The sequence below is a fragment of the Notolepis coatsorum genome, assembly GCF_963971535.1.
Source record: "Notolepis coatsorum genome assembly, chromosome: 1".
Taxonomy (NCBI): domain Eukaryota; kingdom Metazoa; phylum Chordata; class Actinopteri; order Aulopiformes; family Paralepididae; genus Notolepis; species Notolepis coatsorum.
Genome location: NC_140165.1, coordinates 255,501,621 through 255,525,633, shown reverse-complemented (window position 1 = coordinate 255,525,633; position 24,013 = coordinate 255,501,621). Strand labels below are relative to the sequence as shown.

The window sequence follows — 24,013 nt, the reverse complement described above, 5'->3', positions numbered from 1 at the left end:
ACAGTAAAAAAAAAAAAAAAAAAAAAAGGGGAATTGAATTGATATTCTCATTTGGTTCATTACAATTTACTCAAGCCTAGTAACAGACACAGTATTTCTGACACTGGGAATACATTCCCTGAGATCCATAGATTCAGATACAAAGAACATGCAAATGGACCATTTAAAATGTTTATTCTATGAATTCTATTGAATGAGATTAAAAAAAATTTAAATAAAAAAAAAGAATTTTATATATATATTTTCTTTTGTTACATTTTGAGTTAATTTTCATAACGCGATAATTCGCTGTGTAATTAATTAATTTAATTAACGCGATAAACTGACAGCCCTACTTATTATACATACATTACATACATTCACTCATTATCATATATACCTTCATATACATGATCAAACATACATACATTCATTCATCTTATTATGCATACATACATTCACTCATTATTATATACCTTCATATACATTATCAAACATACATACATATTCATTAATCTTTTCATACATGCATTCATACATATTATCATACATTCATACATATTTATTTATTGGGTTATATTTATGTATTTATTTATTGGGTTGTTGTGGGATTATTGGTGTTGCTGGTTGTCTGGTATGTTAATGTGTATAGGAAACGGTTATGTGTAGCACCTGTTTCGTTTTGTTAATTTAATACTGTAGACTTCAGTATATTTTTACTGTATTTATTTACTGTATATTTTATTCAATTTTTATTCTATTCTTATTCTTAGGCAATTTGATTTGTTTTGTTATTCTTATTCGTGACCAGTCTAAATGTTTAATGTTGAGCGATTTGCAGTGTCAAATTTCCCTCGGGATAATAGAAGTATTTCTATTCTATTCTATTCTATTATGTGTGGCACCTGTGGAGGGGGAGGAGTCCAGGTGTTCATGAGGGCTGCGTGCCCAAGGACGTGGGTTCTTGCCCTGCATCAGTTACGATGAAGGTGACTGAGGGAAGCGCTGTGAGTGTTTGTTAGTCTGTTTGTCTCTGTGTCTTCTTCACCAGATAAACGGTTACAGTGTACAGTAGGTAACTGAGGGAAGTGCTGCACAGTAAGTGTCGTCTATCAATATGACGTTATTGTGGAGCGCATCCGATAGACCAGGTAGTATCTAGTAGTTTTGTTATTTTTTATTATGTCACTGTTATGAACGTCACCTCTGCACCTTGGAAGGCTGGGCAATAAAAGCAACATCAACACCTTTTATTCCGACTACGCCCATCATTTGTGGGAGTCTGGAGGGGAGCGAAAAAGGACCCCGTCACAGCCATCTTGGTTATTTAAAATGTATATAGTATAATATATATACATCCTGATCTGCACTGCACACTTTTAGAACTGTATATAGTCATCTTTGTTTTAGTTATCTATTTTATTCTATGCTAAATTTATTGTATTTTTATCTTATTAAGAATCTATCTTATTACTAAGAAAGAAGCTGCTATGGTCGAGGGACCACAATAAATATAATTTGTTCTTGCTGTAAAGTACTGTAATAAGTGACAATAAAGGAATCTGAATCTGAATTAGTAATAGTAGTATGAGGATTTTGAATTTGAATTTATTCACACACGATACAATAAATATCATCATCATGGTATCATCATCATCATCGGAGTTGTGTAGTGTGCCAGGTCTCCCGAGAAGCTATTTAAAGTTTTTGGAGGGAGCCTGATCACAAACGGAGGCAAACAAAACATACAACATGGATAGGCTTACATACCTACCTACTCACTTACATACAACATAGATACATAAATACAGAGAGAGATATTTAGAGATATGATTTGAGTAGGATGGCAACCAAACTCTCTAATGCCCAAAGATCCTTCAAAGCCCAATCCAGTTTTCCTTTTGACCATTTCAATCTGGATTATATTCACATACATTCTGAGTTTGTTTTGTAGATGGAAATATGATACTAGCATAAATCAGAATAATACTGTAGGTCTATTTTACACCATTTGGAGCATTGGATTGAGCTTTTAACCCTTTCACTACCACACTACAGAAGGTTAACCTTTCACTACCACACTATAGTGGTAGTGAAAGGTTAGCCTTCTGTAGTGTGGGAGTGAAAGGGTTAACCCTTTGTCGTGTGGTAGTGAAAGGGTTAACCTTCTGTATTGTCGCAGTGAAAGGGTTAACCGTTTGGTAGTGTGGTAGTGAAAGGGTTAAGGTGATTATAGTCAGCAGCCAGACTTGAACACGACAACACCATGGTATATGATGCCTGACTAGGCTTCAGTAATATAGTTTCAAGTTTGTTTTTATTTATATATATATACATTTTAATGGAAAAGAGTCGATGATAAATACTTGTTGTTACTGTACCTTCAGCTGCTCTGAGTCCCAGGAGTCCAGAGTGAGAGATCTGACTTTAGACAGATGGACCCCAAGGCTCCTGGAAGAAACACAATAAATACTATTCCATTAAAGATAAGATCTCTTCATTATAATGACTTTAGACAGACGGACTCTAACATATCACAATAAATACTATTCTATTAAAGATAATGGGTCTCATTCACCAATGGACTTAGGACAAAATATCGGACAAATTTTGGTCTTAGCGCCACTTAAGACATTTTCGGGGCGATTTTGGGATTCGCGAACGGTCCCTTCTCCTGGATTCGGTCCTAACTAAGAGCAGGATTTAGGAGCGCTGAATACAGTAGCAGTCGTAAGTTGACAGACTTGTGTGCGCCGTGTTCTTAAGGGCTTTATTTGGGAGGAATCATAGTGATTTCGTTCATGTCAACTCTACAGGCCTCCTTGGAATGAATTCATCATAATTTAAAGAAATATGACAATATTTGTATGATAAAAAACTACGTTTTATATTTAAAGTCATGCCTCAACGACGCATTTGATGTCCGAAAATAAATAATAGCACTACACAAACACTGCAAATGACCGTGGATAAATAAATAAGAACTAAAGCTAATCACGTGGATATATCTATAGTGGAATAGACTGTATTCATATTCCATATTTATACCGTCTTGTTGCGCGCTCCTGCTCCTGTTTTATTAGTACACATCTTAGCGTGACATCTCCACAGAGTGGGGCGTGAGCGGACTGGACTCTGTGCGGCATGTCCGCAATCGTTTGAGGTTTCAGTCAAGCTTACCACCGCTTACAAATGTCCTACATTTCTCATGGCAGTTTATTACATTTAATGCAGGTCGATGTCACCCAACATGCCAAGCAGCCTTTTGTGGGACACCGGTGCGCAACGACTCTGTGGAGTCTGGTCCACTCACGCCCGACTCTGTGGAGATGTCATGCTAAGATGTGTACTGTACGTACTGTACTACTATAGCTAGGGCAGCGCAGTATCTGTGATCTCCTAATAAAACAAGTCATTCGAATAATATAAGCCTACTGTTCATTCATTACGCACGTAGACTATACAGTACGCGCATGCATCCCTACTCTTCCATGATGTTGTCGATGATTGTTGATTGAAAATTGTATTAACAGATTGCAGAATGGGTACAATACAGTACAGCTCAATACACACAATTGTTAAGGGGATGCAGACCAAAGAAAGACTTTCGTCTTGTTTACATCAGGGTCCCCATTTTCAATTCATCATAAGCGTAGCGTCCTTTCTCGGCACAATAAACTCTGTGCTTCAAATAGGACACTTTTACCCTTTGATAAAGGATCACAAATCAAAGACCCAAGCCAGAAGCCTACCTGTGAATGCCAGAGCACTCAATACACATGGTGATTCCCAGGTTGACCGAGGCCCAGCGGGGCTCCTCCTCCCCACAGTCACAGCACTGCTGGTTCCCGGGGCCCCCCAGGGCCACGCCCAGGGCAGCAGGCCTCTGAGAGGGGGGCCCCGGCTGGGGGTCTCCCCCGACCAGAGTCTGGGGGCTCTCTTTGGACTGCAAACAGAGAGGAAGGTTGGAGCCACATTTACATTTATACCTTAGGTAAACCCACTCAATTGTATTCTATGCTTTTATCCACCAATGATAGAAATGACCATAATACCAGACATGCTTCAAGTAGTCGCTTTACCCTACCTCTGCCTAGAACCAATGCTCTAAAGAAAACCACAATGTATAGAGCTATAACATATTGGAATATGATCCCATTACATATCATACGGACGGAAAACAAGGACAGTTTCAAAAAGAAACTTAAAGGAGCCATAATCCGGAAGGAAATCAATATATGTCATGCATGAGTGTAGCTGCAGCCATGTTATCCAAACTTCTTTACTTTGTGTTTTTCTTAAAGGAATAGAATAGAATAGAATAGAATAGAATAGAATAGAAATACTTTTATTATCCAGAGGGAAATTTGACACTGCAAATTGCTCAACATTAAACATTTAGACAGAACAGGTCACGAATAAGAATAACAAAACAAATCAAATTGCCTAAGATAAGAGTAGAATAAAATAGAATAAAAATGGAATAAAATATACAGTAAATAAATACAGTAAAAATATACTGAGGTCTACAGTAGGTGTAGTATTGCACAGTTCTGTTTCAAAAGAAAGAGTCCAGGAAGATGGTAACTGTCACTCTGTGCTCAGTGATGCAGTGAGGCACAGTGATGCATTGTAAAGTCTGATGGCTGTTGGAATGAAGGACTTCCTGTGCCGTTCAGTGCTGCATTTAGGTAGTATGAGCCTAGCACTGAACATGCTCCTCCTGTCAGCCAAGTCTGTGTATAGTGGGTGGGAGGAGTTTTCCCTGATGGCCTGGAGCTTAGCAAGGCTCCTCCTCTCCGCCACCCTCGCTAGGGAGTCCAGCTCCACCCCAACCACGCTACTGGCCTTCCTGACCAGCTTATCCAGCCTATTTGTGTCCCCTGCTCTCAGTCCGCTGTCCCAGCAGGTCACAGCGTACAAGAAGGCGCCCGCCACCACCGACTCATAGAACATCCTCAACATCCTTGTACAGACATTGAAGGATCTCAGCCTTCTGAGGAAGTAGAGTCGGCTCTGGCCCTTCTTGTACAGTGCCTCTGCGTGTTTTGACCCGTTCAGTTTGTTGTCGATGTGCACACAGAGGTATTTGTACTCCTCAACCATGTCCACATCGACTCCCCTGATGGAAACGGGGGTCACAGGTGCACTCCTCCTCCTCCCCAGCTCCACAACCAGTTCCCTGGTCTTCGCCACATTTAGCTGAAGGTGGTTTTTAATCGCACCATGTGACGAAGTCCACTACCAGTTCCCGGTATTCCCTCTCGTCACCGTCCTTTATACATCCCACTATCGCAGAGTCATCAGAAAACTTCTGAAGGTGGCAGGACTCTGACCGATAGTGGAAGTCGTTGGTGTAGACGGTGAAGAGGAAGGGAGAGAGGACTGTCCCCTGCAGGGCCCCAGTGTTGCTGACCAGTCTGTCTGACACACAGCTCCGTAGGCGCACGTACTGTGGTCTGCCCGTCAGATAGTCAACAACCCAGGGCACCAGGGGGGCCTCTACCTGCATCGCCTCCAACTTCTCACCCAGCAGCCCAGGCCTTATGGTATCAAAAGCACTGGAGAAGTCAAAGAACATGACTCTCACAGTGCTCCCCGGCTTGTCTAGGTGAGTGTAGGCTCGGTTCAGCAGGTAGATGACAGCATCCTCTACCCCCAGTCGGGGCTGGTAGGCGAACTGGAGTGGGTCTAGGTGGGGTTTGATCACCGGGCGGAGTTGCTCCAGGACTAACCTCTCCATGGTCTTCATTATATGAGAGGTTAGAGCCACCGGCGTGTAGTCCTTGGACGTGGGCACTTAGGGACAGGGACCACACAGGAGGTTTTCCACAGTGTCGGGACTCTCTGCAGCCTCAGGCTCATATTGAATATGAGCTGGAGCACATCACACAGCTGAGAGGTATGGTGTAATGGATTCACCTATGACCTTTTGTTTTTATTTTCTATTGATTATGTATGTGATATATGACTGATTTACACTGAAATGTTTCATATTTGTATGTGTATATCTGTGAGGACCCCAGAAAGAATAGTCAACACGTTGATGATGACTAATGGGGATCCTAATAAACATAAACATGTGAACAGGCAAACAATAGAAACGTATGTCAGTATGTTTTCTGTTACCTGTGGCTGCTGAGCCTCGACTCTGTGCTGAGTGTAGGCCATGTCTGTGTCAGTATGTTGGTTACCTGTGGCTGCTGAGCCTCGACTCTGTGCTGAGTGTAGGCCATGTCTGTGTCAGTATGTTGGTTACCTGTGGCTGCTGAGCCTCGACTCTGTGCTGAGTGTAGGCCATGTCTGTGTCAGTATGTTGGTTACCTGTGGCTGCTGAGCCTCGACTCTGTGCTGAGTGTAGGCCATGTCTATGCTGCCCTGCAGGGCCGTGACCCACGCCTGCTTCAGCCCCTCCGAGTCGGCCTGCAGCGCACAGCATCTACAGAGACACACGGTGACACGATCATCGCTACTGGAGTCTCGTCTCTGTGATGTTCAGCTTAAAAGAGAGACACTTGTCCTTTCCGGGAGCTCAGTGGACGTATTGTTTTTTGAGAAATGATTCCTGTATATGAAGATACTAATTTGCAATACACCTTTATATTTTGATTAGGGCTGTCAGTTTATCGCGTTAATTAGATTAATTAATTACACAGCAAATTATCACGTTATGAAAATTAACTCAAAATTATTAATTTTTTATAAATAAATTTTTTTTTTATCTCATTCATTCCATAAGAACGTAGAATACACATTACAGACTTTTTTTTATATGGTCCATTTGCATGTTCTTGGTATATGATTCTAGGGACATCTATGGATCTCAGGGAATGTATTCCCAGTGTCAGAAATACTGTGTCTGTTACTAGGCTTGAGTAAATTGTAATGAACCAAATGAGAATATCAATACATTTTTTTTTTTATCTTTGACTGTGAATAACACTATGCTCAAATTGACCAGACCTGAAAAATCTAAGCAAATTAATAGATGGAAGATGATTAAACAGAAGGTTTTGTAGATACAGTACTGAATTCTGCCATCCGGACACATGCAATTTGAAATATGATTATAGAATATAGAATATCAGGCATAAAATGGTTATGCGATTAAAATGCGATTAATTAATTACAAATCCTGTAATTAATTAGATAAATTTTTTTAATCGCCTGACAGCACTAATTTTTATATATATACTAGGGGTGTAACGGTACACAAAAACCACGGTTCGGTACGTACCTCGGTTTTGAAGTCGCGGTTCGGTACGGGTTTTCGGTACAGTGGGGGAAAGTTTATGTTTTTTTTTATTTGGCTTTCCATGTTCCACTCAGGGGTGATGCAGTAACTGTTAAGTAGGGCTGTCAATGAATATTCGATATTCAAATGAATAATCGACTTGAATAAAGTTAAATTAAAAAAAATATATATTAGATTGTGGGCATGGGCCTGAATGTGCTGCATGACGGATAGGAGACACGCAACTTCATTGAACTGAATAACGTGCGAGTAGAAATAACAACAACCGCCACCGTCGGTCGCGAAGACAGTGATTTGCACTCTGATTAGTGCACTGCAACCCTGCCCGAGCCCGACGGGGCCCTACCCGACCCGACGGGTTCGGGCTGGGTAGGGCTTTGTTTTTAAATAAATAATTCGGGCTCGGCCGGGCCGGGCAGCTCCCTTTATTTTTTTTATTCCGTGCTCGCTATACTCATATAACTAGGGTTATAGGATAACCTTACGTTTCTGTTTCAGTTTCACGCCAGCTGTCATCACAGATCAGAGAGTCAGAGACTCGTGTCTCTCTGAGTCGCGATGGATAAGTTAAGTATAAGATAAACAGATATGGAATTAGGGAAAGGGAGTGCTTTTGAAAGTTCCCAATGAGTCTGGAAAGCTGCATTTTTGGAAACATTTGGATGTAATTACCGCAGCCCGCAGGGAGAACTCGAGGGGAGTGATGAAGCCCTCAGGTGGATGATGAACAAATGAACCGGACCGAAGTGGCATTGGTTGTTTGAAGTTACTTGGAATATAGCTAGTTGGCGAACGTTTTAATTTGTTCTTGGATGTATGTAGCCGGTTGGTGAAGTTTTGTTAACGTTGTTCTTTTCAACGCGTTGCTGACATCAACAGCGAAGTGGTGAGTCTGATGTATTAATATTTGCTGGTGTGGGTCGCCGCTGCCCTGTTCTGTTGTGCTTTCATTATATAATATAAATGTTGCTCTGCTCGAAATCTGATTTCTGTTTTCTGTTTGTTTGTATAGTGACTGAGTAGGCTATTGTGTCGTGTGTGTGTGTCAAAGAAGATTCCATATAGCCTTCAATACATTTTACGAGGCTGCCGTGTGAGTCAGTCTAAGCGAGCACTGCGACGGCATTCTAATAAGAAAGCGAAACAGGCTATGTAAATGCTTCTTAGTTTTCAGCGTGATATGCGTTATTTAGGCAGACCTATTGGACATTTTCGTTTTTGTTTATTTATTAAGTTAATATATAAACAGTGTTTCGAATATTTAAAACAAAAACTAAAATTTATATTTGGCTATAATATAATGCTTGTTAGTTTTCAGCGCGATATGCGCCTATCTGTTATTTAGGCAGACCTATTGGACATTTTCGTTTTTGTTTATTTATTAAGTTCATATAAAACCGTGTTTCGAATATTTAAAACAAATCTAAAAATAAAATAAAAAATCAGGTTTTCATTCGGGCTAGGGCTTCAAATGTTGCATTACAGTCGGGCTTATTGTCGGGCAGGGCCTGAACGTCATGGGCTCGGGCTTAATTTCAAGGCCCTTGCAGACCACTAACTCTGATCATCTCAAGCCCCGGTTGGAAATATTTCGGATTTTGATTAACTTGTGAAACCTCGAGACCGTTTTATGCAAGCTATGTAAACTACAGCTGGCCTACCTTCCTTTTTTTTTTTGATCTACTTTTTTCTCCCATTTTCTATTTTTCTCCCATCCCAATTTCATATCGTCCAATTCTACCCTTCCCTGTCTCGGACGTTGTTAGGCCATGCCTCCCAAAAGCCGGCTGCAATGTGGACTAAGCCTTACATCACGTGTCCCCTCCGGTACACGAGAAAGCAGCCGTCGCATCTTTTCACCTGCACAGCGCGATCTCTCAGCGTCGGGGGTCTGCGTTTGGAGGGCACGCTGCCCCCGTCGCTTCCTGATTCTGCTGCACAGGCGCACCAACCGACCTGTAGGAGTCACTGTCCACAACGTCCGATCCCCACCCATCAGCTTCCCACCCCCTAATACTGCCAATTGTATTAATATGAACGACCAGCCAAGCTGATAGCAATGCGGAGAGCTGGGCTCGAACCCAGCATCTCCTGCATTGGTGGTGAGCGCCTTGCCCACTGCGCCACCTAGCCGCCGGCCTACCTTCTTTTTTTTTTGTATTTAATTTTTTTATTATTTTTTAAACAAACACATAAACAAACATGACAACACACGATAAGATATACAAGCATTAGTTGACGGTGCACATCCAATGAAATCACATTTTAGTTAATTGTCATATATAGGATATACCCTTAATACCTGTTATCTAAAAACCTACACACATATGCTCCAGCTCGTACCCCCCCCTCCCGGACCCCCCATTGGATAATCCATCCATTTTCCCTCGCTCCTAACCAGACATTACCATTATATGCTAGCTTTTATTTTCTCCACCACTTCTAACCACAATGTCATTTTGGATTCATTGAGACCCAAAATTCTTGCTGTAGATATTTCTTGATAGATCACATCGAGATATGTAATAATCCAGACCTTTCGGCACATTTTTTCCGGTTGGAACCATCGTGATGCTATCAGCTTTTTAGCCACTGTGATACCCGATAAAACCAATCTCTTTAGCTGTGGATGTACTGCACACTCAAAAACATCATTCAGCAGTAATACAGAGGGGTGTACAGGTATATTCCAAGTTAAGAGATTTGATAATTGCTGGGTCACCTCTTTCCAGAATATCTTAACTGGTGGGCAGTCCCAGTACATGTGCATAAATGTCCCCTTGTCCCCATTTGTACATAAAGAGCATTTGGAGTCTTGTATAAGACCCATTTTTTTCAGTCTTATAGGAGTCAAGTATGTCCTGTGAATATAGTTAAGATTGATTTGTTGATGGTCCGGGTTCCTTGATGTGAGTCGAACATTTGCCCAGGCTTCTTGCCAATCAAAATCACTTTCCAGGTCTGGTATATCCCTCCTCCAGACGGAGTCTAGGTGGAGGGTTTCATATGAGGACGTTAGTAATTGATGATAAAAATCTGAAACAAAACCTCTTGATGTCTCTCTTTCATAGAAGAATTTGTGGTATCTGTGGTGTTCAATTGGTTTCGTTAATGGAACACCTTGAGTCTTCAAACATAACAATAACTGTAAGTAAAAAAGATGTGTGGACTTGGTGAGATTACATTTCTTCTGTATTTCTTCATAACTACAGAAACCCTGTTTGTTAAAAACATCCCCTAATGAGTGTATGCCTTGCTTTTCCCATATAGGGAATCTTATAGGTCGTTTTCCAATCAAGAGTGCATTGTTATTGAATAAGGGAGTATGATTGTGCCATTTATGTGGGTTAGGATATTTTTTTTGTGTTTCATGCCATATCCGGATCGCATGAGTAATTATGGGGCCAAATTTCCGTTCGCAATGCTTGATTGGTAGTTTAGTGTATGCTATGTCCTTCAGTCTATGTGGGGCTACTATGTTTTCTTCTAATTTTCTCCAGGACACTAATGCTTGGGGATCAAACCATGTTGTCAATGGTCTTAATGTGTATGCCTTAAAATAGTGGAAAAAATCTGGAAATGCCATGCCACCGTCTGCTTTATTTCTCTGTGCGGTGGATCTTTTTATACGTGGTGGTTTGTTATTCCAAATAAATTTGTATGTGGAGGAGTGTAATCTTTTCCAGTAACCCTCTGGAGGGGGTAACGGTAGCATTGAGCTGAAGAAGTTGATTCTAGGTAGTACGTCCATCTTAACTATTGATATCCGTGCCTGTACTGAGTTTTTAAGTTTTGCCCACCTATCAAGGTCGTCTTTGATTTTGTTTTGGATTTTTGTGTAATTGTGCTTCACCGTTTGTCTTATGGTGGGGAATATTTCCACTCCCAAACATCTAAAATGTTTTACCATAGGTATCTCTCCTGGGAGGGTTATATCTTTTTTTGCAGGGGCGTTAAGTGGAAGGAAAGCCGACTTCGGCCAATTTATCTTGAATCCCGATAAATCTCCAAAGTTCTCAATCAACTTGAGCAGATGAGGCAGTGTGGTGTTGGGGTTTTGCATGAACAGTATTACGTCGTCCGCATATAAACTAATTTTATGTTGTGTGCCCTTGATTACGATTGGTTCTATGGATTGGGATTGTCTTATATATTGTGCTAAAGGTTCTAATGATAGATCGAATAGTCCGGGACTAAGAGGGCACCTGTCTAGCTGAGCGTGATACCGAAAAGATTCCGGAGGTGATTATACCTGTTGTAATCATGGCCGATGGGTCTTTGTATACTACTTTAATCATATCAATGAAACCTTTACCTAACCCCATCTTCTCTAATACTGCCCATAGATACGACCATTCCAGCCTGTCAAAAGCTTTCATTGCATCCAGGGACAGCATCGCCTTAGGTATGGTGTCGTCCTTGTCGGCATCTAGTACGTGCAGTATTCGTCTTATGTTATCAGTGATCAGGCGGCCTCTTATGAAGCCAGTTTGGTCCGGATGAACTAAAGACGTCATATGCTTTTGTAATCTGATGGCTAATACCTTAGAGTACAGTTTGATATCGGTTCCGAGGAGGCTTAAGGGTCTGTAACTACCGCACTCGGTGGGGTCTTTGTCTTTTTTGAGAAGGACTGTTATGAGTGCAATATTGTCGTTCTTATGGAAGTTCCCCTCCTTGACTGAGTATAAGATCATATTTAGTAATAAGGGTCCAATTATGTCCCAACAAGAGAGGTACATTTCTGGTGGGATACCGTCTCTTCCAGGAGCCTTACCACTTTGCATTTCGGATATGGCCTTCTTGAGTTCCTCTAGTGTGATCGGTGTTTCTAACTGTTTAGCGTCATCCTCTGAAAGTTTAGGGAGAATAATTTGATTAAAATATGTGTCCATTTTGTTTTGATCGAAGGTCGTTTCTGATTTATATAAGTTGGAGTAGAATTCTTTGAATGTCACGTTTATTTTTTCCGGGTCTGTTTCAAGTACTTGTTGTGCTCTAATGGTAGTTATATCTGCAAATTTTGCATTAATTCTTAATCGCATGGCTAATAGGTGACTAGGTTTAGAACCTTGGGAGTACTGCTGTTGTCTTGTGCTACGTATTTGTATTTCCGATTGTTGTCTGTATATGACATTGATCTCTTTTTTTAGTACCTTAACTTGATTTTCTAGTCGAGTTGAGTTGTTGTATTGTAAAGAATTAAATAACGTTGAGTAAAGCGTTTCCAGTTCAGCCAGTTTTGTGCATCGATTCTTGCGCATTTTGGGGGAAAAGCTATCAGTGAAATCCTTGATCATTCCCTTTACCGACATCCATATTATTCTGGGGTCTTGCACCGAGTTTGCATTCTCCCGTAGGAATACTATAAGAGCTTCTTTGAGTTGTGTAATGAATTCCTTGTTATTAAGCAGCATCGAGTTAAATCGCCATCTTGGGGCTCGGGAAGATAGTATACCAAATGTTCCTTTTAGGAGTAAATAACAGTGATCTGATAGTGCATTGGGTATCATTTCCACTTCATAGTTATCAAATAGTCTCGGGGATGCAAAGACATAATCTATTCTGGATACTGTGTTATGTCTCGCAGATCGACAAGAGTACTTTCGGGTTGTGGGATTAAGTGATCGCCATAAGTCATTTACACCTGTAATCTTCGACCAATCCTTTAATGCATTAGATGAATTATTTTGTTCGCTGGAAAAGGCGAGATAAGATTTGTCCATCCTTGGATTCCAAATGGCATTAAAATCTGCACCTATTATAAATGAGTAATCGGGAAGGTCTAACATTGCTTTGGTTAGTGTAGTGAAGAAACCCTCTTCGTACAAATTTGGGGCGTATACCGCTGCCAACGCTATTTTCCTGTTCTTGTGTACAATCTTAGCTATAGTTATCCGACCATCTACATCAGACCATACTCCCTTTAATTCAATATTCAACTTACGTCTAACGACTATGGCTACACCTCGAGTTCTCGTACCAAAAGAAGAGTGACTAATATTATGATATGTGTTGTCCGCTAACGTATCTATGTCTTTCTCTAGAATGTGCGTTTCGCTTAGCAGAGCAACGTCCACCTGTTCTTTTTTCATCAGTGTGAGCACGCTTTTGCATTTGTGTTGGTTATTTATTCCCCCAGTGTTCCAGGTCATTATATTCAAACTAGCCATAATCTATACATGTTGTTGTGTAGTTATTGGTAATGCTTCTGGAGTGCGAGGCAACAATAGATATACATCCAACTAGTGAGGTCCCGTTGAGAGCCAAGCTTAAAAACATACATATATACAAATAAAAATCCCCTTTCCCCCCCTCCCATCGAGAGTCGTACAGGATTGTGTCCCATAGACACATCCTACACTTATGACTCCCTCCCTTAGGCCACCGGATTACCCAAATTGAGCTTTGTAATCCTATTCTTCCTATGCTAATTGCCATAGGATTCTAATTCGATAGAATGTCGCTTTTGGTCTTGCGCCTTCCCATTAATGTAGTAACAATAGTTTGAAAAATGAAAAATATACCTTCATTAATATATTCATTTGAACCTTCTACTAACTTATGTAGGAAACATCAGAAAAAAGGAAAAGAGTGGAGATAAACACTAACACCTTAAAATGAAAAAAGATAACAATGAAAGATAAAAAATAAAAAAGGAGTGAGAACTAAAATAAAACTCAGAAAAACAGAGAAAATAAAATTGAGTAAAGAGAAAAAAGAGAAAAATAGAGACTTTTAGAGCTACATTGTGCAAATCTCTAAATCAGTGGAGTAATTATTTAAAATATTAGAATAACCTTGTTGTGCTTATACATTTAGATGTGGCTAATGTCTTTTTATTTTTTTTAAAGCCTTATTAAAGCCTAATTAAACTTCAGTCCTTGAATCCTATGCTTATTCACACCGGATGTTAGTGTTAAATTTACAGGCCTTCGTTGAAGGGGTGCATTATATTCTAGAAGGTTGTAGAATACTAGTAAATATGTAAACACTGCTGTTATGATCCAGCATGACCTTCTAGTATTTTCTGGGATATTCCTTTGTGTCCCTGAGCAGTCGAGAGGAGCCCAGAATGTTCCAGAATATTCATAATGTCAATGTTGGATTATTGTCTCCACAGAGACCAGAAGACTGTAAATATAATGCCTTACGAGCCATATTAAACATCTTGTGCCTTATTGTTGCCAGCGTGCATATCATCTGTTACTTTTGTTGAGCCGTGGTAAAGTCATTCTAATAAAATTACTAAAATACAAAGAAATAGAGAGATGAGTAAGCTTATCTGATTCGAGCCAGTGTTGCGTCCTGCCCGGGGGGACCTGATCCATGTAGCTTCATGTAATCTTCGGCGGCTTTAGGCGTGCATATTCCCTGTCTAATACCGTCTTTTCCCATGATCGATAATAGTGCCGGGTAGTTAAGAATTGGCCTGAGACCACTCTTGAACATTCTCTGCATCACATCCTTGTAGGGGAAACGCTGAGCGATGGCCTCCTTACATAGATCTTCGTAGATAGCTATTGAATTTTCACCATATTTCAGTTTCCCCCTTTGATTGCGCGCTGCTCTAATGATGGCGTCTCTTATTACGTCTTACGCAGGGTAACAATGATAACTCTCGGACCGTTACCTCTTTGGCCTCGTGTACCGACTCTGTAACATTGGTCCACTGTCGGCGCTGTGGGAAGGTTGTTATTACCTAAAATATCTACTAACACTGATGGAAAGCTGTCGTCTGTGCATTTGACTGATTCATCCAGTCCCACGATGCGGATATTATTTCGCCTGTAGTAACGTTGGGTCTCGAGCTGCCTCTCCATTGCTTTCTCTTCGACTTCTTGTATTTTCTTCCGACATTCTTCCTCCACCTGTTTTATCTCCGTCGATAATTCTGTTAATCCATCGTTGAGGTTCTTCTCGTTCACTTGGACCCTCTGTGTAATTTCTATCACCGTATTCTCCACTGCCGTGATTCGCACGGCCTGTACAGCGGCTGCTTCCATCACCAGTTCGAATTTAGCATCGATGTGTGCTTTGAATTCCTCGATAGCGACCATCTGTTCCTTCATCAGGATAGTCAGAGAGTTGAAGTCGGGATGTGAAATTGCACTGCTTGTGTCAGATGATGTTGTGGGTGCAATGATGGACCCGATGAGTTTGTTGGAGATTATCTTCTCAAATTCCCCTGTTTTATCTTTTACAGTATTTTTACACGTCGTTACCGTTGTGTCGTCAACTGCTGTCTCCCTCTCGGGGCCAGTCGTCGTTGGTCCCGGTATATTCTCTACTATAGACCCCCCATCGGGGCTAGTCTCCAACGGTACCACTGCTGCGTCAGCTGTGCCCTTCGAACGTGTCAAAATCGGCGCCGTTGGAGGGTTTTTCTTTCCACTCTTTTTCTTATCATTAATATCCATGTTGAGTCTTTCTGTCTTTTGATATAGTTAGTAGAAGGTCTTATCAATACATACGATGTGGTTTAATCTCTTTTGGTATTGTTCAAATAAGGTTTTTAAACTAAATTAACATTGACGGGAGCGGAGCTATAACCAAACGCGTATCGCTTCACATTGCGTTCAAACCGGAAGTCGCCTACCTTCTTTTTGATGCTAATGCTATTTTGGGAGTTCTAGCGTCAAGAATGTAAGTAGCCTACTTTTCTTTTTTAACACTTTATTGTAAATCATCCCTCAGGGTAAAACGTTATTGAATAGAGAAGCGTCATGCAGGTCCCTAATGGTAAATACTATTTCCTGTTTCATGCCAAGGAAAAGATCTCAATTCATGTTTATCACACCTTGTTTGGAGGCGCATTTCTGTGTATGAATATCCGTTCTATATGCCACAAACTATCATTAATTTGATCTCCGAGAGACAGCCCCATCTCAATCTAGCACCAATCCTCCTCACGCACTGAGAGAGGGTGTGGGTGTGTGTGTGTGTGTGTGTGTGTGTGTGTGTGTGTGTGCGCGTTCGCCATGCTATGGGGCTATGCTAAATTACAGGTAATCTCTCAGTGTTGTGCGTGGGCTGAACGAACATCCGGCCCTTTGCGCAATGAAATGAAATTCTGCATGCAAAAAAAAAAGTTCTGCACGTGCGTTCCGTTGGTGGTTAACGTACCGTTGGTGGTTAACGTACCGTTGGTGGTTAACGTACCGTTGCATTCGTTCAGGTACACAGAGCGTACTGAACCAAAGGTCCAGTACTGAAACGGTTCAGTATGGATACGTGTACCGTTACACCCCTTTTTTTTTATCCACTTTTTCTCCCATTTTTCTATATTTTCTCCCATCCCAATTTCGTATCATCAATTCAACCCTCCCCTGTCACGAACGCTGTTTCTTGCCTCCCACAAGCCGGCTGCAATGTGGACTAAGTCATACATAGCACAAGTCCCCTCCGGTACTTGAGGTAACAGCAGTCGCATCTTTTCACCTGCGCAGCTCGATCTCTCAGTGGCGAGGAGTAACGCGTGGGAGGCTCACGCTGCCCCCGACACTTCCTGATTCTACTGCGCAGGCGCACCAACCGACCTGTAGGAGTCGCTGTCCACAACGCCCGATCCCCACCCATCAGTTTCCCACCCCCTAATACGGCCAATGTGTATTAGTATGGACGACCAGCTAAACTGAAAGCAATGTGGAGCGCTGGGATCGAACAGGCGATCCCAGCGTCTCCGCATTCGTGGCGAGCGCCTTGCCCACTACGCCACGTAGCCGCCCTCGTACCGTTACACCCCTAATAATATGTGCCATGATAAATCACCTGTTGGGAGGGGGGGTACTTTTATCTGTCTATATGTCTATATGTCAATCCGTCTGGTTTTTCTTTCTCTTTAATTTATTATCAATATTACTATTTAATTTTTTATGTTGTCTTTTTAATTCTTCCCATTTTCAACTGTATGTTGTTAACTCTTAAAACTCCAATAAAAAAGTTCAAATTAAATAATAATAATAATAATAATAATAATAATAAATGTTCATATCCACAAAATGGAAAATAATCTGTACAATATTATAGAAATAAAATATTTTTTTTCACTTTAACGACTTACTTCTGAACAGAGACGAGCTCCAGGCAGAAGCGCCGGTCGATGTTGTCCAGAGACTTTACGGCACAGAGCCGGAGATCCTGGAACAGAACCACAGGGTTCTCCTGGAGAACAAACACGGTGATGAAACAAACAGAACCCTGGGGTTCTCCTGGAGAACAAACACGGTGATGAAACAAACAGAACCACGGGGTTCTCCTGGAGAACAAACACGGTGATGAAACAAACAGAACCCCGGGGTTCTCCTGGAGAACAAACACGGTGATGAAACAAACAGAACCATGGGGTTCTCCGGGAGAACAAACAGTCTGACTCAACACCACTAAACTACACAGTGATAAAACATGAGGAGGAGTCCAGGTGCCTTCAGTCTGACTCAACACCACTAAACTGAACTGTGTGGACTGGAGAGGGAAGGATAAAGTAGCATTTAAAATTTTTATTTTTACTATTTGCAGTTACGGCTACTCAGAGCTGAATGGTCTCATGCCGGTTGATATTAGGGCATTTCTTCACAAGGAACTTGTGACAAGTCTCTATATTTGTCCTTTAGCTTCTCAATAAAATTATTCTTCATGGAAAGCAATGGGTGACACAAGCTGCACGTTAATGAGCTAGCTTGCTGTTAGCTTACTGCTAGCTTACTGATAGCTTGCTGCTAGCTTACTGCTAGCTTGCTGCTAGCTGTACCCATTGGTTTGAATGAGGAATGCCTTTTTCCTGAAAACTTGAAAAGAACGCACCAACATTATGGGATAGGCTCTTATTGTCTTCTCCGGAATCAGACAATAAGAAAGATACCAATTTCCTCTCTGTGTGTTCAGCAGAAAGCTATCCGGCTGCAAGCTAGCCTAGCTTAGCATAAATAAATGGAAGCGGATATGGACCACTAGCCTAGCTTAAAACTCTGGGAAAGGTGTTTTGGCCAACAACTAGGCTAGCTGGTCCGTATCTGACTGAAGACAGTAAGCACATTTAACATAATGTTGGTGTGTTCCTTTAAGTGCCAGAATAGAGACCTTTTCACCAAAATGTGAAGAAGGGACCTGTGAATAAAAGTAGCAAATGACAGTTTCCTTTTAATACGTTAGTTCTGGGTTTTATAGTTTGTTTGAATGAAATATAAAATCATACCTTATGTGATTTTCTATAAATTAGTTGGTTGTCTTTGATTGAAAACCAGCATCTGAAGCAAGAAAGAAAGAAAGAAAGAAAGAAAGAAAGAAAGAAAGAAAGAAAGAAAGAAAGAAAGAAAGAAAGAAAGAAAGAAAGAAAGAAAGAAAGAAAGAAAGAAAGAAAGAAGGGTTTAGGTTCAGATCACACGTTCAGTCATTTGGTTGATAACAAAACCAACTTATATTCATAATGTATTTGTTCATTAATGTGTGATATTTATTTTTTATTTTAATTTTTTTATTATCTTTCCCCCCCTCCTTTTTCCGATTTTTCTCCTATTCCACTGATAGTCGTTATGCCAATTCCCAACCCCCTTCCTGGTTGTTGCGCACTTTCCCCTCCGAGAGGCCGGAGACTGTCACATGCTTTCTTCCAACGCATGTGCAGCCAGCCGGCAGCCAGCCTGGCCGCGCAGATTCTCACTGGGAGAGTGTAACGTGTGGGAGGCCGCACTACCTCTCACCAGATCCTACCTTCGCTGAGCAGGCGCCCCGACCGAACTGTAGGGGTCGCTGTCCACAACGCCCAGGACCCACCCACGGCTCCCCTCCCCCTAACTCAGCCAAACGAGTTAGTATAGCGATCAGCCCGAGCCAAGGCAATGCTGACTCTCCGGGAGTCGAGACCGCAGCCTCTTGCATTGGTGACAAGCACAATCTCCGCTACGCCACCTGACCGCCCGTGATGTCATTTGTTGACAGTATACATCGTCTCTATATGCTAAAAGTGGTTTCCATAGCTACGCTACCTCTTCCATGTTTTGAGCTTCCTGCGGGAGCGTTTGAAGAGGTAACCCTGGATGACCTCATCGTTACCGGGACAAGGACTGAGGACAGGCTCTCCTGAGGCGTCCTAGAGAGAGAGAGAGAGAGAGAGAGAGACACACACACACACACACACATACACATACACACACACACACACACACACACACACACACAGGTAGTTGAGCATCAATGAAACATGGAATACTGTAATAAATGAATGATAATATAATTGTTTGTTAACATTATTATTATTATGAGTCTCACTCTCTGTTGGACCAGTAGGTGAGTGTTCTCCTGGTCTTTTCTTTTAGCTGCACAGTCCAGAGAGAGCTGAGCCAGCTGGTGAAGACAACACAGTGCAAATATTGGACATTTAAAAGAGCTGAAATATTAAATTATCTGAATTCCCAACAAAGTCAACTTCCTGACTTGACTAGAATTGACTAAAAAGATAACAAAAGAAACCATATAACCAAAGATGGTCAATTAAAGATGGTAACAGTCTCTGGTGTGGTAACAGTCTCTGGTAACAGTCTGTGGTAACAGTCTCTGGTAACAGTCTCTGGTAACAGTCTCAGGTAACAGTCTCTGGTAACAGTCTCAGGTAACAGTCTCTGGTAACAGTCTCTAGTCTCTGGTAACAGTCTCGGGTAACAGTCTCTGGTAACAGTCTCAGGTAACAGTCTCTGGTAACAGTCTCAGGTAACAGTCTCTGGTAACAGTCTCTGGTAACAGTATCAGGTAACAGTCTCTGGTAACAGTCTCAGGTAACAGTCTCTGGTAACAGTCTCTGGTGTGGTAACAGTCTCAGGTAACAGTCTCTGGTAACAGTCTCTGGTAACAGTCTCAGGTAACAGTCTCTGGTAACAGTCTCAGGTAACAGTCTCAGGTAACAGTCTCTGGTAACAGTCTCTGGTAACAGTCTCTGGTAACAGTCTCTGGTAACAGTCTCAGGTAACAGTCTCTGGTAACAGTCTCTGGTGTGGTAACAGTCTCTGGTAACAGTCTCAGGTAACAGTCTCTGGTAACAGTCTCTGGTAACAGTCTCTGGTGTGGTAACAGTCTCTGGTAACAGTCTCAGGTAACAGTCTCTGGTAACAGTCTCAGGTAACAGTCTCTGGTAACAGTCTCTGGTAACAGTATCTGGTAACAGTCTCTGGTAAGTCTCAGGTAACAGTCTCAGGTAACAGTCTCTGGTAACAGTCTCTGGTAACAGTCTCAGGTAACAGTCTCTGGTAACAGTCTCAGGTAACAGTCTCTGGTAACAGTCTCTGGTAAGTAGGGATGCCCCCCGGACCCCGGTTTTAAACGGGAACCGGTACTATATTAGAAAATACCGGAGTATTTATAAGCTCCGACGTCCTCGGTACTGCTATCGATACTCTAGAGAAATTATTATTATTATTATTATTATTATTATTATTTAAAAGTTGCAAACGATCTATCCTCTCTCTGTCTCTGCACGAGAAGCGAGCCACAGCGAGTCATTATTACACACACTCCTCGCGAGTCGCTCGCTAGTAGTGCTACATACGGGTACTCCTTAATGAAAGTTCTCCGTGCTGAGCTGCACACAGACACAGACAGCTCTGAGTCTGCATGCACCGTGACTCGTGATGGCGGATAGAGCGAAGCGTTCTAAAGAAAGTATGGATATACAACGCACGTTGCCACAAGTGCAACAAAACATTTGCCAGTAAGGGTGGCAATACGAGCAATTTATCAAAACATCTGTTGGCAAAACATGATATTAGTGTGCAGAAATGCGCGTATTCGACTGCCTTGCGCGCAGTGTTCCATCTGCATCCACGTCCACTGCCGCCGGTAAGCCAAGATACGGAGTTTCCTAGGCTAATAACGAATTATTACAAATAGGCTAATAAACAAAATAATTGTTTAGCTACAAATACTACAATCTAAACTTTTTATAGATCGTCAAGCTGAGGCGTCAGCCACCAATGTGTCCCAGGCCAGTGAGCCCAGGGCCACCACACATCCTTCCCTCTACCTCCCTCCACCACCCAAAGTCCTTTCACCCTAGCAGCTAGAGGAAGGATGACAGAGGATAGGGTGAACGAGTGTCACAGTTCTGTTAGCCTTTTGCATTTGTTGTTTATTATAAAAAGTCTATAATTCAGAGTCAGACACATTTAAAACATTGTTGCTGCTGTTGCTGAAGAAATTATATTCATTTATTATATTTATTTATAAAGTTATATAAAAGAACATTGCTGCTGCTGTTGCTGAAGAAATTATATTTATTTATAATACTTATTTATAAAGTTGTATTTATAAATAATAAAGCAATGTTGATTCTGTTCTTAATTAATTGTCTTTTTTTTCTTGCAAAAAAAGAACCAAAAAGAACCGATAAGAGTATCGATAAAGTACCGAACCGTTAAGCAGTATCGATAAGAGTAGTAGTATCGATAAAATCCTAACGATACCCATCCCTACTGGTAAGTCTCAGGTAACAGTCTCTGGTAACAGTCTCAGGTAACAGTCTCAGGTAACAGTCTCTGGTAACAGTCTCTGGTAACAGTCTCAGGTAACAGTCTCAGGTAACAGTCTCTGGTAACAGTCTCAGGTAACAGTCTCAGGTAACAGTCTCTGGTAACAGTCTCAGGTAACAGTCTCAGGTAAGTCGCTGGTAACAGTCTCAGGTAACAGTCTCAGGTAACAGTCTCTGGTAACAGTCTCTGGTAACAGTCTCTGGTAACAGTCTCTGGTAACAGTCTCAGGTAACAGTCTCAGGTAACAGTCTCTGGTAACAGTCTCTGGTAACAGTCTCTGGTAACAGTCTCTGGTAACAGTCTCTGGTAACAGTCTCAGGTAACAGTCTCAGGTAACAGTCTCTGGTAACAGTCTCTGGTAACAGTCTCAGGTAACAGTCTCAGGTAACAGTATCTGGTAACAGTCTCTGGTAACAGTCTCTGGTAACAGTCTCAGGTAACAGTCTCTGGTAACAGTCTCTGGTAACAGTCTCAGGTAACAGTATCAGGTAACAGTCTCTGTGGTAACAGTCTCAGGTAACAGTCTCTGGTAACAGTCTCTGGTAACAGTCTCTGGTAACAGTCTCAGGTAACAGTCTCAGGTAACAGTCTCTGTGGTAACAGTCTCTGGTAACAGTCTCTGGTAACAGTCTCTGGTAACAGTCTCTGGTAACAGTCTCAGGTAACAGTCTCTGGTAACAGTCTCTGGTAACAGTCTCTGGTAACAGTCTCTGGTAACAGTCTCAGGTAACAGTCTCAGGTAACAGTCTCTGGTAACAGTCTCTGGTAACAGTCTCTGGTAACAGTCTCAGGTAACAGTCTGTGGTAACAGTCTCTGGTAACAGTCTCAGGTAACAGTCTCTGGTAACAGTCTCTGGTAACAGTCTCTGGTAACAGTCTCTGTTGTGGTGGTAACAGTATCTGGTAACAGTCTCAGGTAACAGTCTCTGGTAACAGTCTCTGGTGTGGTGGTAACCGTCTCTGGTAACAGTCTCTGGTAACAGTCTCTGGTGTGGTACTAGGTCTCTAGACAAAACCATCCATTATTTATTTATTTAATCTTTATTTAACCAGGCAGGTCAATTAAGAACAAATTCTTATTTATAATGACGGCCTGGCGAGAGGACAAAAGGAACAATAATTAATAAAAAATTTAAATGAACCAAAAAGAACAATCCAGATAAGACTAGTGGACACAGATGATACATATCTAGTGGACACAGATGATACATATATCACAGAGGTCAGGGAAATAATTAAATAAAATGACAAGGTATGCAAGACATGAAGCAGAACAGACAATTTTATACGTCAGTTAACCCTTTCACTACCACACTACCGAACGGTTAACCCTTTCACTGTGACAATACACAGAAGGTTAACCCTTTCACTGCCACACAACAGCAGCTTAACCCTTTCACTGCCACACTACATAAGGTTAACCCTTTACTATCACACTACCGACGGTAACTGTCGGTAGTGTGATAGTAAAGGGTTAACCTTCTGTAGTGTGGCAGTGACAGAGTTAAAAGGCTGGGTGTGTAAACAGCGAGAGTCCACTCCACAGACTGGTGTTGATTGCGCAGAGAGCAGACTCTGCTGCGGCCTCACCTGAGACGCCATGGTCTTCATGATGGGCTCCAGGTCGCGCAGGAGGTCAAACCCCTGGTGGAAGAACGTGTACTGAGCGTGGAAGTAAGAAAACACCTGAGGGGACAAACAACCACAAACGACAAGAGAGTGACGTTGTGGTTCAGGTCTTAGACAGGATGTCGGGTGTATGTAATCAGGAATAAATCACAACATTTACATTTGTCATTTAGCTGACGCTTTTATCCAAAGCGACTTACAAGTTTTGTACAACAAGTCATCAGGAAGGGTACAACTCTGAGTAACTGTGTTCATCAAAGTGTTGAGTGCTACAGTGTAGGTTAGTATATTAGGAGTGCATGACAGTAAGGTTAGTTAGGGTTAGAGTTTTTTTTTCAATTTCTTTTTCATTTCAGATATTGATTGAAGAAGTGCGTCTTTAGTCGACGGCGAAAGATTGGACGGGTTACGGCTGTGGTGGGAAGTTCGTTCCACCATTGTGGGGCAAGGACAGAGAATAGGCGACTTCTCTTTGATGAACCTACCAGAGCTCGGATAAGAGTATATTAAATCAAATTACTAATTTACTAAATACTAATACTAACTAATACTAAACACAGTATTACCACAGAAATGGCCACAAATTGGCCAAAAATGCAGTCTTATCTGAATTGGTATCTAAATTATAGAAGAT

The 24,013-nt window shown here is 41.6% G+C and overlaps 1 protein-coding gene across 1 annotated transcript in view; it reads right to left on the bottom strand.

Annotated features, from left to right (window-relative positions):
* LOC311224744 (arf-GAP with coiled-coil, ANK repeat and PH domain-containing protein 2) overlaps nt 1-24,013 on the bottom strand; it is a gene marked incomplete at its 3' end in the record, with an annotated part of 72,757 nt that overhangs the window by 14,519 nt on the left and 34,225 nt on the right. Inside the window, exons 8-15 of the mRNA XM_084309845.1 lie at nt 23,341-23,436; nt 19,502-19,576; nt 19,219-19,322; nt 18,429-18,480; nt 17,298-17,398; nt 6,304-6,418; nt 3,732-3,925; nt 2,361-2,430 (exon numbers count right to left, since the gene is read on the bottom strand). Coding sequence (XP_084165971.1) covers nt 2,361-2,430; nt 3,732-3,925; nt 6,304-6,418; nt 17,298-17,398; nt 18,429-18,480; nt 19,219-19,322; nt 19,502-19,576; nt 23,341-23,436 — 807 coding nt within the window. The remainder of the gene's footprint in view (nt 1-2,360; nt 2,431-3,731; nt 3,926-6,303; nt 6,419-17,297; nt 17,399-18,428; nt 18,481-19,218; nt 19,323-19,501; nt 19,577-23,340; nt 23,437-24,013) is intronic.